The sequence below is a fragment of the Suillus clintonianus genome (assembly GCF_016758775.1).
Source record: "Suillus clintonianus strain FC179 chromosome Unknown DEU56scaffold_6, whole genome shotgun sequence".
NCBI classification, from domain to species: Eukaryota; Fungi; Basidiomycota; class Agaricomycetes; order Boletales; family Suillaceae; genus Suillus; species Suillus clintonianus.
Window position 1 is genome coordinate 457,118 of NW_024539230.1, and position 13,551 is coordinate 470,668.

The 13,551-nt window shown below is 47.7% G+C and overlaps 5 protein-coding genes across 5 annotated transcripts; 2 read left to right on the top strand and 3 right to left on the bottom strand.

Annotated features, from left to right (window-relative positions):
* The first annotated feature begins 157 nt into the window (after nucleotides 1–157).
* DEU56DRAFT_774384 (ribonuclease H-like domain-containing protein) lies at nucleotides 158–1,618 on the top strand. Its single transcript, XM_041351618.1, has 10 exons — nucleotides 158–294; nucleotides 360–500; nucleotides 551–636; nucleotides 686–719; nucleotides 780–967; nucleotides 1,024–1,031; nucleotides 1,091–1,107; nucleotides 1,154–1,218; nucleotides 1,274–1,305; nucleotides 1,355–1,618. The coding sequence occupies exons 2-10, from the start codon at nucleotides 396–398 to the stop codon at nucleotides 1,411–1,413; spliced, it is 594 nt and encodes a 197-aa protein (XP_041213776.1). The 5' UTR covers nucleotides 158–294; nucleotides 360–395; the 3' UTR covers nucleotides 1,414–1,618.
* Nucleotides 1,619–1,807: 189 nt separating this feature from the next.
* On the bottom strand, nucleotides 1,808–4,003 carry DEU56DRAFT_478359 (aminotransferase). Its single transcript, XM_041346414.1, has 9 exons — nucleotides 3,999–4,003; nucleotides 3,401–3,933; nucleotides 3,270–3,350; nucleotides 3,152–3,218; nucleotides 2,930–3,093; nucleotides 2,766–2,874; nucleotides 2,564–2,710; nucleotides 2,341–2,508; nucleotides 1,808–2,287 (listed from the first exon to the last, which is right to left on the bottom strand). The coding sequence occupies exons 2-9, from the start codon at nucleotides 3,563–3,565 to the stop codon at nucleotides 1,905–1,907; spliced, it is 1,284 nt and encodes a 427-aa protein (XP_041213777.1). The 5' UTR covers nucleotides 3,566–3,933; nucleotides 3,999–4,003; the 3' UTR covers nucleotides 1,808–1,904.
* A 1,757-nt stretch (nucleotides 4,004–5,760) lies between these two features.
* On the bottom strand, nucleotides 5,761–7,376 carry DEU56DRAFT_774400 (WD40-repeat-containing domain protein). Its single transcript, XM_041351619.1, has 5 exons — nucleotides 7,145–7,376; nucleotides 6,600–7,080; nucleotides 6,419–6,550; nucleotides 6,056–6,368; nucleotides 5,761–6,005 (listed from the first exon to the last, which is right to left on the bottom strand). Exons 1-5 carry the CDS (start codon nucleotides 7,254–7,256, stop codon nucleotides 5,994–5,996), a joined length of 1,050 nt encoding a protein of 349 aa, XP_041213778.1. The 5' UTR covers nucleotides 7,257–7,376; the 3' UTR covers nucleotides 5,761–5,993.
* DEU56DRAFT_774406 (uncharacterized protein) lies at nucleotides 7,370–9,759 on the top strand. Its single transcript, XM_041351620.1, has 5 exons — nucleotides 7,370–7,437; nucleotides 7,488–7,713; nucleotides 7,771–8,439; nucleotides 8,497–9,264; nucleotides 9,312–9,759. Exons 2-5 carry the CDS (start codon nucleotides 7,609–7,611, stop codon nucleotides 9,384–9,386), a joined length of 1,617 nt encoding a protein of 538 aa, XP_041213779.1. The 5' UTR covers nucleotides 7,370–7,437; nucleotides 7,488–7,608; the 3' UTR covers nucleotides 9,387–9,759.
* A 32-nt stretch (nucleotides 9,760–9,791) lies between these two features.
* Nucleotides 9,792–12,510, bottom strand: DEU56DRAFT_478414 (laccase). Its single transcript, XM_041346415.1, has 12 exons — nucleotides 12,036–12,510; nucleotides 11,934–11,985; nucleotides 11,814–11,882; nucleotides 11,596–11,756; nucleotides 11,463–11,536; nucleotides 11,384–11,411; nucleotides 10,604–11,333; nucleotides 10,533–10,553; nucleotides 10,332–10,480; nucleotides 10,251–10,274; nucleotides 10,133–10,197; nucleotides 9,792–10,079 (listed from the first exon to the last, which is right to left on the bottom strand). Exons 1-12 carry the CDS (start codon nucleotides 12,200–12,202, stop codon nucleotides 9,943–9,945), a joined length of 1,677 nt encoding a protein of 558 aa, XP_041213780.1. The 5' UTR covers nucleotides 12,203–12,510; the 3' UTR covers nucleotides 9,792–9,942.
* Between the last annotated feature and the right edge of the window lie 1,041 nt (nucleotides 12,511–13,551).

Here is a 13,551-nt window from a genome sequence, read left to right on the forward strand (position 1 = left end):
TCAACTTCAACAAAGTGATTAACGTGCACGTTTAAGGAGAGGAATTCATTGCAAATAGGATGAGCTCGCAAACGAGCATCCATACACTCATCACTGCGGCATGGTAGTCGGAGCTTTGGAGGGTTTGACGCTGTTTGTAGTGTTAGCGGAGCTAGCCGGAGGAGGGTTGGTTTCGGACTCTTAGCAGCAGCAAGCTCTCACTAGTAGAGAGGCACAACGTAGTGGACATCATTGCAACCCGACCCAGCGTATTCGTGCTACGGTCGTGAGTCAGTGACGTTCAACTTTCAACTTGTATGCTTCGACGAGCAGCACAAACACATCGATTGTCCTTACTTCGGCATTTCTGTCTCTCACAGAGTTCGCTTCAAAATCCCTGGTTCCGCTCGCTTAGAATGTCGCCTCAGACGCCACTTGATTTCAACTCGGGCCCCATGGTTTGGATTGACTGCGAAATGACTGGACTCGACCCTAGAAAAGATAAAATCTTAGAAATTGCGGTGAGTACTATAAAAAAGTTAACGCTGTTAGCAGTGATTGAAATATCCAGGTATTGATCACAAATGGTAACCTGGAGCTGGTCGATGAACGAGGCATCCGGTTCGTTATCAGGACTGATAAGGCAGTTTTGAATTCGTGAGCCTTCTATAGTAATACAGTACACCTTGATACTGAGACCGGTCAGTATGGACGAATGGTGCAGAAACCAACATGGAAAGGCTCGTCGTAATTGCATTACCAAGTGTGCTTACTTGACAGTTGGCGAAATAAACATGCAGTCTGGTCTAACGCAAGCCTGTATAATATCGCCCCACACGAAAGAGTACGTTGCAAAAGCTGTTTTGGAGTACATCAAGAAATGGGTGCCACAACAGCGGACCGCGGTTCTAGCTGGAAACTCAGTCCACGCAGACCGATCATTTTTGGTGCAGGAGATGCCTGAAGTTATTGAATGGCTTCATTACCGGTAAACAGCAGTCCATCCTCCTCACGCATACAAAACTTGATGAGATATTGTGCTAGGATCGTTGGTGAGTCAATCGCCTTTTTTATCATGAAGATAACGGCCGATGCAATGATGTTTTTGAAGATGTATCATCAATAAAAGTGAGATATTCCCAAATGACGACAATTGTCAACTTATGTCCTGCAGGAGTTATGCCGTAGATGGTACCCAGACAATCAGGCTCCGAAGGACCCATTAGCAGGAAAACATAGGTAAGTGTTGGAGACTGAGTGTCGCCGTTGGTACAGCAACTGAACAGTGTACAAGAGCTTTGGATGACATCATGGATTCCATCGAAGGTACGTAGTAATGGTTATTGATGGGCGTGGGGTAACCTCATTCCCATAGAATTATCATGGTATCGCCAAAATATCTTCGTTCAACCTGTGGCTAGGAAGACACGTTGATAAGTGAATGGTGTACACTTCACCCAGTCATAAAGAGAATGTGGTTCGTGACGCTCACGTCCCTCAAAAGTTCCAGATAGTAGACTTTTCATAATGCGAAACCCATAATTTTTGTCTCACATAAGCATTGGGTTGGTCTCATCATACGTAGGTAGGGTGCATGCAAGGGGCATAACTTAAGCGGGGCCCCATAGCTTTTATTTTGTTGAAAAAACAAGTTATTGTCTTTTGGAGCTATTACCCTGTACGGAAGTTCGAGGCATGAGAACGACCGAGCGTTTGATTTATTTTAGAACAACTGACAGCAACGCATAGATCGGTCATTCATACCCAGGGCCCGCCCCAGATGCCGCTATCACGTATGCATGTGTGCACTTTTAATTTATATTGTGTACATCACCGCCAGGAAGTGCCAGTCTTTTTTGTATAAAGGGGGTATAGGGCCTAGCTAAGGAAGCAGGCATAGATACCCGATGTGAACAGCGGCCGCATTACTTTGCTACCACGTAGTTCCAGTCGCTCTTGACAGTTCCCGTTTGGATACCCACCAACTCTTTCCAAAGAGGCCTCGAGACGGGACCCATACCGTCCTCACCAGTTGGTATCATGATATCACCTCCGTTGTACCCAATTCTCTCAACAGGACTGATGACAGCCGCCGTACCAGTACCAAATAACTCAACAAGTCGACCCTCCTTCGAGGATTGGATGATCTCGCCCATGTTGACGGGACGCTCCGAGACCTTGATGGCATCAGGAAGACCTTGGAGGCGCTTAACACCCGAAACATGGTTACGTGCAAGCGTTAACACAGAATCGCGGGTGACACCCGGGAGAATCATTCCGTCGAGAGGAGGCGTGATGAGCTCGCTCACTGCGAGGGAGATGGATTCAATGCGATGGAAGCACCGCCGAGGTAAATCTTACCGCCACCCCTGTCCTTGATAACAACAAACAAGTTCATAGTGCCCGCCTCCGTGAGCCAGTGCCCAGGACCATGTAACCACAGGTTCTGCGCGTAACCCTGATTCGCTGCACTTTTTTGTGCGACGACACAGGGACCATAGTTCGCGGCCAGCTTATATGCACCGATGCCTGTAGGCAGATTACGATATCAGGTGGTGGAGCAACTTGAAGTAGTAATGCGAACCTCCGGGCGCTGCGCGAATGTACTCCGTAGTGCCATGCAATGGCACGGGTTTGAACCCTTGAGGGTAGTATGGTCCTACAGGACAGGTGATCACAAACAGTAGTGCCTCCTTTGGGGGAGCAATAACTAACGCGTTATTCGTGGCAACTGCAGCGTCATGGTCCTTAGTATTTGTATTCGTAGTCAGGGTTATAACACTCACTTAATGTGGGTCGGATATAAAGACTGTGTCCGGGCTCCTTAGGTATCCATTCACGCTCAAGGGTGATCAACTCCTTTATGCATTCAATAAGCGCGTTGCCGTTGAATGTCTGTTGTGAGGAGCGTTGGGTCATGATCTATTCATAGAAGAAGAATGGAGCGTACAGGAAGCACTAGCCGCCGTGCACTAGTGTTCATACGTTTCATGTTCATGTCAGGTCGGAACATGGTCACGGTGCCATCCGTGTGCCTGTAAGCTTTCATACCCTCAAATAGTGACTGGGCATAATGGAGCATAGTACTGCTAGGGGACAAATTGATATCGCTGACTAGAATATACACGAGGGAGCATATCAGTAAAATTACGGCGAAAACCGAGCAACTCACAAGGTACGATGCTGGGTGCCCCCCAACCAGTAACGTCAGTCCAGGGGATTCTCAGCATGTGGTCTGACTGGGATCACGATGAGGCACGAGACACAAGCAATACGAGGAGATGACCCACAAATGTCTGTCCGAAGACAAGGCTCTTAGAGGGAGGTAGCTCCTTCGGGCTCGTTGTTTTGGTGATAGTGAGCCGGGAGGGCTTCGTGGATAGTTGTGATGAAACCAAATCTTCAAAATCACTGTCCATACCTCAATATCGAATGGAGCAACAGTTTTCCCCGTCATAGAGTCCCGAGTGATACCCTGGGACATGCACCGGTTTCCAATGATACTAGCACGCGATGACGAGAAAGTTGCAGTCTGCGCAAGCCAGACGCGATGGAGTAGTGTCGAACGAAGCGAAGGAAACGGCATGTCTGGGCTTGAGGGTATGTGTTAGGAGCAGAAAGAAATGCTAAGAATCTTTCTTATACGTGCTGCAGCAAAGTCAAGCTGAAGTGGTACTAGACCCAATCACGAGGTGTCACGAGTTGGGGGAAAGCTCGGGCGAGCGCAATGCTATTATCCTTGCGCACAGCATGACGGGGAGACTGAAATGCCACCAAACCATTACCATAATACGCCACCAAAAAGAGAGCATGACGGGATTTAGTAGCGGTCTATTTGTTATGATCTACCACTTCGTCAGCCACAATTTATGATTTGTCGCAAATGGTAACGGTATGTGAACACTTCAGCTGCGAACAGTGTGCTCACGAAATGGTGGCCCATTAAGAATAGATCTATAGATCAAACTGAGCTGCCGACAGCGCGGGTGGTTAATAGCTAGATAACCGCGCAAGCTCACCACATAATGTCCTATATTACCCCACTGCAATGTAGGTCATTAATAATAATAACCAGATAACCGTGCAACTCACCACATAATCTTCTGTTTCCCCCACTGGGGTCACGAGGGGTTTTTCTTCGTTAAGTCGTTCATCGTTGTTTCTTGCTTCCTAGTCGTTCTTCAGTACTGAACAAAGCTGGACGAGACAGGGCCGGATAGCCGGACTGCCACTTCACTATTAAAGCCGACCTTTAGACTGGCTTAGCGCCTTGCCGACCTTCGCATTAGATGCCAATTGTCGGAACAGTGCGCAGAAATGATTGAGGAAAGATCAGTTGGCTTGTGAAAGTCCCACGTCGTAGATATAATCAATAGAGCGGCTGGCGGGTCTGCCTTGCAACTCCATGAGAAACTGATTGTGGGGTTGTTCTCAATGTGGATTGCTGTTGTGCGAGGTTCGAGCTCTTCGCGTTGGGTACCATCACTTTTTATTTGTTCCGTGAACGCCAGCATTGTCGACACTGTTCAAATGCAAACCTCATTTTCTCCAGGGACTGAATGGCGCGCTAGGCTACTTGACTCTCTGAACAGCCACTTTCTTTCCGAGCTTTGAGGGTTGCTCTCCAGATCTTGGACAAATCCGTCGAGCGACTGTGATTTGTTGCGTGCGGCCTGAAGAAATTCACCCGTCTCTTATATCTTTAGATGTAAATCATCAGTTGGAAGCTGTTATCGGAATTGTCAACACACCAATCTCGAGCTCCTCAAGACGAACAACAGAAGCCAGAATTGAAGTTTCGTATGAAATAAGGAGGCCAATAATTTCTGAAGGTGTTGTACCTCAGTACGTGCTGTGCCAAGCTGCGGTGACGGTTCCTTCGAATGGCGTTCATTGACTGTGCCACTATAAATATGTTCAGTGAGGGAGTCATCAGACTCGACACTGCACATTCTCACCTTGCGTGACTCCGGCGTGATAGGTGCTTATCGCACTGAAACCTCAATTGCAAAATCATCGCTTAACTTTTCCTCCATAATAGCTTCCTCGATTAGACAGCCACATCTAAGTAAGCATGCTGCAGTGCGCTCCTCTCTCCGTAAGCTTCTTCGATGTGACCCAGCCAGCATGACAATGGATTGACATGCCTGTTTCAATGCTTCTTAGCAGGCGACTCGGGGAACTAACAAACTCCGTAAGCTGCTGTCATCTTTAATAGAAGTGAGTGCGCTTTGTGCGGGCATACCCTCAGTGAGAGTGCGGCTTCCTGCCAAGAAAGAGCTGTTACAGTCGACGCCTAAGAGAGAGGCGGGCCAGTTATGATAGGGCATCAGAAGCTATCAACTTTGGGGTGTCCATCCAGTGACTTGATCCACTTCTCGTCAGAATCTGTCCACGTGAAACTGAAGGATAAGCCTTAGCGCATTAGACGGGTCAGAGATGGCAGATATATACAGGTCCACAGCATGATTATTGGCGTTCTCCGTAGATCGTGTAGGCTCCTGGGAAGCGGAAGATCTTGACTGGGTGGACTTACCAACGCGGCCCGCCACCGCCGCATCAATGGTCGAAGTTCTTCTTCTGCGCTATAGAGACAATGTGAGCCTGTGAAATAACTGAAGATCCGAGGCGCAAACCATGGCCTAAGATCGCCCACTGAGGGCCTTTGCGGCGGTCGGACGATGTTCAAACTGACTGCCACGGCTGAATCAATCACGTCAGTAGGCGTCAGCCTCGAGCAAAGGTCCTAAGTGCAGCATAAGAAACATTTGACTCTGAACACCAGTTTGAATGACGAATTGAATTCATGACTAAATACGGTTTGAGGAAAAAAGAACATCAAGGAATAATATCTGGGTAGCAGCAGATGACCTGATAAGAGACAATATATGTATACCGGCGAGCATGAAACTAGTGATGAGTAAGGACCGACTCGAAGGCGCACATCGCAAGCGAGAACGCAGGTGAGCATAGAGGATATAGCAAGATGACGAAAGAGATAGTCCACAGTTTTATCATGCCCAAACCTGCAGAAATTCGTCAGATCCTCGTCACCAGTACAGTTGATGACACATACCCTGAGAGTGCTATCCCAGCTACCAGTGCAAAGAGCCATTCCATCCACACTTACACCCAAACAGCTCACTCTGTTTTCATGTCCAGTCAAAACGCCCACACGCTCGCCTCGTAGAGTGTCCCACACATTGCATGTCCAATCATCATAGCCACCGAAGAGAATGCGGCCGGAGATAGAGAATGCGACGGAAGTGATACCACAAAGAATGTTGTCGTGCGTGAAGCTGTTCAATTCACGATCCGCACGTATATCAAAAAGTCGGCATGAAGCATCATCCGATCCTGTGGCAAATGCATCGCCATTTGGGAAGAATCTAAACAACAATAAGTACCCGGTATCATCACATGGAAACAACCAACTTACTGAACAGCATTGATGTCTGACTCATGACCTGTGAAAGTCTGGGTTGCACGACCACTCCGGATATCCCACAGCTTGGCGGTTGCATCGCAAGCACCAGAGACGAAAACATTCTGATTTGGACCGAGTGACAAGCTATGTGGTATGGGTGAGCAGTTAAGCGACTGTACAGCAACAACCGTACCTCATGACGTCCCCAGTGTGATCACTGAACTCAACCACTCTCACACCAGCTTCAATATCCCAAAGCATGCAAGTCATGTCACCGGAGCTAGTGACGATTTGCCTGTCGTTGATGAAACGACAGCAACTGAGATAACCAGAGTGAGCGCTCAACTCGCGCCCACCTCTGACCCCATTGGCTTCTCTGCTGTTGAGGTTATAGATAGAACAGATGTTATCAAGACCACCGCATGCGACAAAGTTTCCGGATGGTGAATAAGCGCAGGTCATGACCCAACTTGAGCGGAGTGGAATGGCGTGAACTTTGTTAGTCGTGTAGGCGTCCCATACGATGAGCTTTCCGTCTTGTGAGGCGGAGACGAGATGTCGACGATCAGCGGCCCAGTGCATTGCATATATTTTTGCAAGATGACCCTTTAGTGAACGCCGAGGTCGCATGACGATTCGAGGTAGGGTGTCGACCTCAGCAGCCATAGCGCGTACTACAGAGCATGTTACCGACCGGTCCAAAAAGAAGGAATTGGCAAGAACGACGAAATAACATACAGCTTGTATCGGCTGAAGCTTCCCTGCTTGCTCGAATTTTCTCCTTCAAAACTTCCGCCTCACGACGCGCAGCGGCGATTCGCTCTTGTATATCGCCTCCTGGTTGGGACATTGTTTGAGGAGGAGGAGGGGGTGGGGTTTGGGTGAAAGGACAAAACCGTGGGAGGCAAAGTGTTCAATGATATGTAAGTTTGTATCTGTTTGCCCAAAGTCACTTTGCCAAGGGTTCACTTCAAAAAACTTATTAGTATATATGCTTCTGAATCGTGTTTGCCGTGACACAAAAAGCTAGTGTATGTCGCTGTGTGCGTCTTCTAGAACACTATATTGACATACGAAACAGTTCCATGCAGAACGGTGCGTGTAGCAGCTGAAACACGAACCCGTGGGACTTGGTCTATGTTTGAACAGGGCAAATTATTCAATTGATTGATCTCCTTGGTCAGGACCAACACTCACAGGGCATGGGTTTCACAAAATCAGCACCGAGTCTCAACACTCTCCCAGTGGAGATATTGTGCCACTTGTTCTCCTTCCTTCCAGCTTTACCGATCTTGCGTTGTACATCGGTTTGTCATATCAATCCAAATCAAGGGTCGAAACACTGACCGTACTTGATATCACAGACCTGTCGCTACCTTCGCAAAGTCCTTGATGACTCTTCAGCACTGCAGTATGCGATTGAACTCGAAGCACAAAAGATGGTGGAGGTCGCTGCACCAGACGCAACGTCATCTCCCGCAGAGCGCTTAGAGATTCTGAGGAACCAAATGTCTTCCTGGCGAGCTTTTAAACCCACCATCGTGAATCACTTTGAGCAGCCAGGTGGCGAGGTATCCATGTCGTTCGGGAATTTCACCACATGGGATGATGAACCCCAGATCGCGCAAATTCGCGCGCTAGACTCAGGCCCTTCGGATTCCCAGTCATATAGGCGTTGGGATGCAAGCAGCTATCCGATGCCAAAGGATACTCCTTTCCGAGTCCACAGCGTTTGCATGGACCCATCCCAGGATTTGTTTGCTTTTGTGGTACTCGAGCCGAACCACATGGCGGAAATTTCATGCCGGATTTACTTGGAGACCCTTAGCACAAGCGAGCCACATCCTTTGGCTGCCAGTGAGATCCTTACCTCCTTCAAGCCGCACATCTCAGCAAACTGTACCTTTGACCAGACAAAGATAAAGCTCAAAATCTGGGGGGACCGCATTGTGCTCTTCAACTTCTGCGATGAATATTTTCCATGTCCTGCAAGAATGCAGATTTGGAACTGGCAAGAGAGACAGGACTTCAAGGTGGGACAAAAACTCATCAGTTTGAGCGATTGCGCTCACTATCTCATTATCATATAGTGCGTCTATCGAGAGCAGGAACCATACGGCAAGATGGATGACTGTTGTATCGTGAACCGAGATCACTTGATCGTATCTTCTAGAATGACCGGCCGTCTACCATGCAGACTGAGCATCTTCTCATTTTCTGACCTTGCGAAACCCCCAGTCCGCATTGCAGAGTGTGTCTTACCCTTCCAACCAGAGGCAACATTCCTGCGGCATTCTCCGTTTGTAACTATCTCCCCGGATGTCCGTCGTTCCATGGCCCCTCAGGACATACGCTTCTATCCAAATGCTGAAAATCAGCTCATCGCTTTCAATATCGACGGTCCACCCAGCCTCGTCTTTATCATTGACACCGATAAACTCCTCACCGCCTGCCAAAGCAGTGTACATATTGAGGGACAGAGCCGCGTTTTTCCCTGGAAGGAATGGGGTCCAAACTGTTCACGATGCATCGTAGACCCCATCCCTAACAGTCTTTACGTCCTGCGATTAGAAGTTGCCGGTTGCAGAGCAATCCATGCCGCCCCGAATGACGTCGATTGCACATCCTATAGCCTGCACGCGTACGACTTTAACAAGTACCGCATATCGCGTGCCGCAGCTTCCGAGGACTTTCGCGGTCGCATTATCACAGGGCCAACGACAATCAAACATCAACAGCTCAAAGAAGAAATTGTAACAAACCTTCCTTACATGGTCGTTGAAGACGAGGGACGCATCGAGACGGCTGCGAACATGATAGATGTTACTTTCGATGACGAGCACATTTTGATCATCAAGGTTTGTAAACCTCATCTGTTCGAGTGTGCGACGCTGAAATACCACAGAGCTCGGAGCGGGATGAAAACGAATTTGTGATCGACGTTGCTAAGCCCTCCACTATGACCGCGCGAAGGGAATAGGATGAAAACAGGTATGAAATTGTACGATTGATGTCGTCGAAAAGGATTGCCAGGCCGCGTCGGTCAAATGTCAGAGAACTACTCGTCGTGTTATTGATATTAGTTTACAGCTTTTGGGTTCTGACCGGCATATTCTGTATGTACATAGTGTTGATAGATGTACCAGCAACTTTTTGGAACAGATGCTGACGTCGATAGACTATTTGACGTACGCCAGAACTGTCGTTATTAACGTAGCAGACAAGGTTTTCGAGGTCTTCTGATTACTTACGTTTTTATGGTAAGGTACTCGTAAGTTAGTAAGTTACGAGTAGTGTCGCTGCGGCTTGGCAGCCGAACGGTGGCAAAAGTGAGAATAGCGCACATCGGATCTTAAGCAGACTTTTATTCAAATCCGAATTGGACGTCGTCGTTCGAGATACCCCATCTGGATGATTTCTAACTGCGCCCTTAGCTATACTCCACAGAATTGTGCCGTTCCCAATGAGTCAGGTGTAGTGTCAGTGTTAATCTCTCATGCCGCCTTGCTCTCAGACTTCCATTACGACAGTATACACTATGAGGGAAACAGCGCTGTGGTGATATTTTGCCCCAACGAGATGGCGAGATTTTCTGCTTCTTTATATGAATTTACGCCTCCAACCTGGGATGGGCTTAACGATTCGAACGTTGGGCAAAGATTTTTCTGTGTTTCTGCGACTATCATCAGCTCAATCAGAAACGAAGACAGAAAATCAAACATTTACTGGGTAAGGGGTTCAGATGCTTCCGAGTGTCCGAGGGACTTTCGGCCATAACTACAGCGAACCCACTGTTTAAACGCATCAAGTTACATCAGAATTTCAAAATGCTCGAAGCACGTACTGCTCAAGATGCCAGTCGACATGACTAGGTAAACAATAAGATCAGTGTCAGTGCTATATTGATATGTGTCGTCATGCTCACCAATGCAGCAGCCATGGACCAGAGTTATCGGTGACCCACCTAATAACCATTTGTTGGTTCAAAAGCCCGATGTATGATGTATCCCTGCGCACAGGATTGACGTAGTTGAAAGGGCTGTTGAAAGTGCTCTGAACGACATCAAAGCTGTGCTACAATGTACAATGAATAATTTAGAGTCAAGTCATATCTAGAATCACTTACGCCGTGAAGATGAATTGGATGCTAGGATGAGATCATGAGAAACATTGGGTTCGAATGAGGGTGGAACTTACTGGGCCGCGGACTTCACCATTTATCATCGTCAGTTCGACGACCTTGTTAGGCTCTACAACATAAACAGTTCCCTTTGGAAGGAGATCGGCTGCCTCTTGTGCACCGCTGAGGATCTGGAGCAGCACAGGCACTGAGGGATTCTCGAATGTAACGCCGTTGGTGTAATATATTCCATCTGTTTTGTTGACAATCATCATCAAGTTGATATCTGCATTCCCATATCCCGGAATGCCAGGTGGACCGGGATTAATGAGTGCATGCAAGTTGTTCTCAGCAAGCGGCATAGTACTTGTGGTTTGGTTCGTAGTTGGCTCTGTGACAGGTGCACCCTGATATCGCAAGATGGCCATGTTCTGGCGATTATCGAAGGTCGAGTACAAGGTATTTGGGAATGCTCGTATCCAGTAATTGTCTACTGGCTGAGTCGCATTGAGCACAACAGAGTGTCGTTGTCCAGCATATATCCGGAGAGAGTCCACGAGGAGGGGCTCCGTCAGGTGACCATCCGCTTCGATGACCGTCAAGTTATGGCCATCGATGGAGAACACGAAATTGGGCTCGCAGGACAGTGCTATGATACGTAGGCGGTATCTTTTACCGCACTCAACGTTGATCACCGCAAGTTCGGTATCGGTGGGGCCACCCGCGTATCGACCGAAACCGTTGATGAGTGTTGAATTGGCACTGACAGTGACGAAATGGTTCAAAGCAGGGGCAACCGTATGGTACCTATATTCAATAGTGTGTTGATGCATGTCATAAACAGTTCTGAGACGCACCAGTCAGCAAGGGTGATCACAGTGGCCTCTGAAAATGGTTTAAGTGAGCACATTGATGACCATGACATGATCAGCGTACCATCGTCAATGTCATATAAGTAGGATAGAGGATCATCGGAATCGTAGATAATCAAAGCCCCGCGCAAGCCATCGCTGAATGGTTTCGGGTCACATTGCAAAAGTTGACATCAGATCAAATCAGATCAACAAACCATTGTTGGGTCGAGTAGTGGCTATGATACCAGAATGTTCCCGCCTGCCCCTGTGCATCGAAGGAGTACAGAAACGAGTCGTTTTGCGTAATGGGGCATTGAGTAACGAACGCGACTCCATCTGCATAGTTAGTCCTGTTCTGATAGATTCCATGCCAATGCTACAGACTGAGGTAAGCCCGACACAACATGAGTACTGTACTGTTAGATGCACTCACCACACTGGTACTTTTCAACATTGAATCGTCAGTGAGTTGGTTCACGACGTTGATCGCAAATTTGTCACCCTTCAATTATCGTTAGTTCCTGATGGCACGATGGGATGGGCATAAAAGCACCTTCTTGGCTGAGATGATTGGACCTGGAAATGTTCCTCCGGCAAGAGTTGCACTATAACAATTATTAAGATTGCAAAAAAAAAACGATAAAGACAAACTCACGAACGCGCAAACCCGTCTGGAGCTATGACTTTATTGGAAATTATTAGGTCGGTTTCAGGGCCGAGCGTATACGAATGAGAGTTGAGTGGATAGGAATGGGATCGCGAGATGATGGACGCTGCGTGTGATAGATGCAGCAATGGAAAAAGAAAGTTCAGGAAGAGCATCGCGAATCAAGAATAGTGCAAGGGCAATTTCGAGTAGGTCGATGTTCAATTGATCACTCACGCCGTTATTTATGTAGACGCACGTTTCGAAGTTGCATGACGTGTGCCCTATCACCCCGTGGAGTGCCGTAGAGCTAATCCTAGTTAATAAATCCCGAGCCAGACAATCCAAGACCACCATAGGATTCTCCGGATCCTTGGCTATAGATGTCCTTGGAAGTAGCCTGTCGAATAACTGTGCATGATGTGCTTGTAACTGAAACCGGTCCCCATGATCTGATTGATCTGATTGATCTTGCTTATCTGGCTAACCATGCCTATTTCCATGTGAGCAACAACGTAGCAAGTTGAAGAAGCTGCATTTGAAAACGTATTATAATGTCTTAATCAGGAGCAATCCTCTCGAACATTTTCAAACGCGCAGGGTTGTTGACTTAGCTGATCGCAAAGCATAATGGTGTGATCTCGCATCACCGGATCATCAAAGTGCTATTGCAAACAGCTCGGCACTGTGCTGTTACATATGTGGGAGGTCAGCTACTGCAGACTGATAACTAGTATTCACAGACCTGGGTGAATTCAGTTGAAATCTTCGTTATTGGATGGATCTGAGTCCAACGAGGAGTGCACGCTTATGTTAGGCTGGGCCCAGCCCTAGATGCGCCTCAGGAGACACGTTACTGAGATTCACTATCTGCGTCAGATGAAGTGAAATTAGTCACATCTGAAAAGTCTCGTAGAACCTGTGGTGCTGGCATGAATTGATTAAATAATGGAGGTGTTTCCCCACCTTCTGAAATAAGTGGCGTAAGATGTGGCAGTAGGTCATCAGGCCTCCGAGTCAGGTCCGACCTCACCGGAGTTTTAACTGCAGTGCAGAAGTTGGGTCCAGCTGTGGATAGGTTTCAAACACGTCACACATGTCAATCTGTTGTGCTCACCTTTGCCTCTTACAATCGCTATCTCTATTTCCACATGAGTGGTACACCTCAAAAATACGGACACGGATGCCTGAAGGGAACGATCCACAAGGATGGCGAGGCCCCCGGAACTTCGGAAGCTCCAGCTAATATTAATGTACCCCCGCGAAATACCTTTTTTCATTTTCAAATATGACAAAATCTCTGTCCGGGAATTGCATTTTTGAGGCACTATGACCTGGCAGGTCTGTCCGGCTTTGCATTTTTTATATCCTTCACTGAGGGCAGGCTGGACTCGGAGGACTGGCAGGATTCTGAGTTGAGTGATAAGTCACACTACGTCACACCACGTGATTTGTGACCTCTGTCCGGAATCGCACTTTCGACGCCAAAAGTTTTGCGTTTTTGAGGACGTCTTCAGCTAGTTGG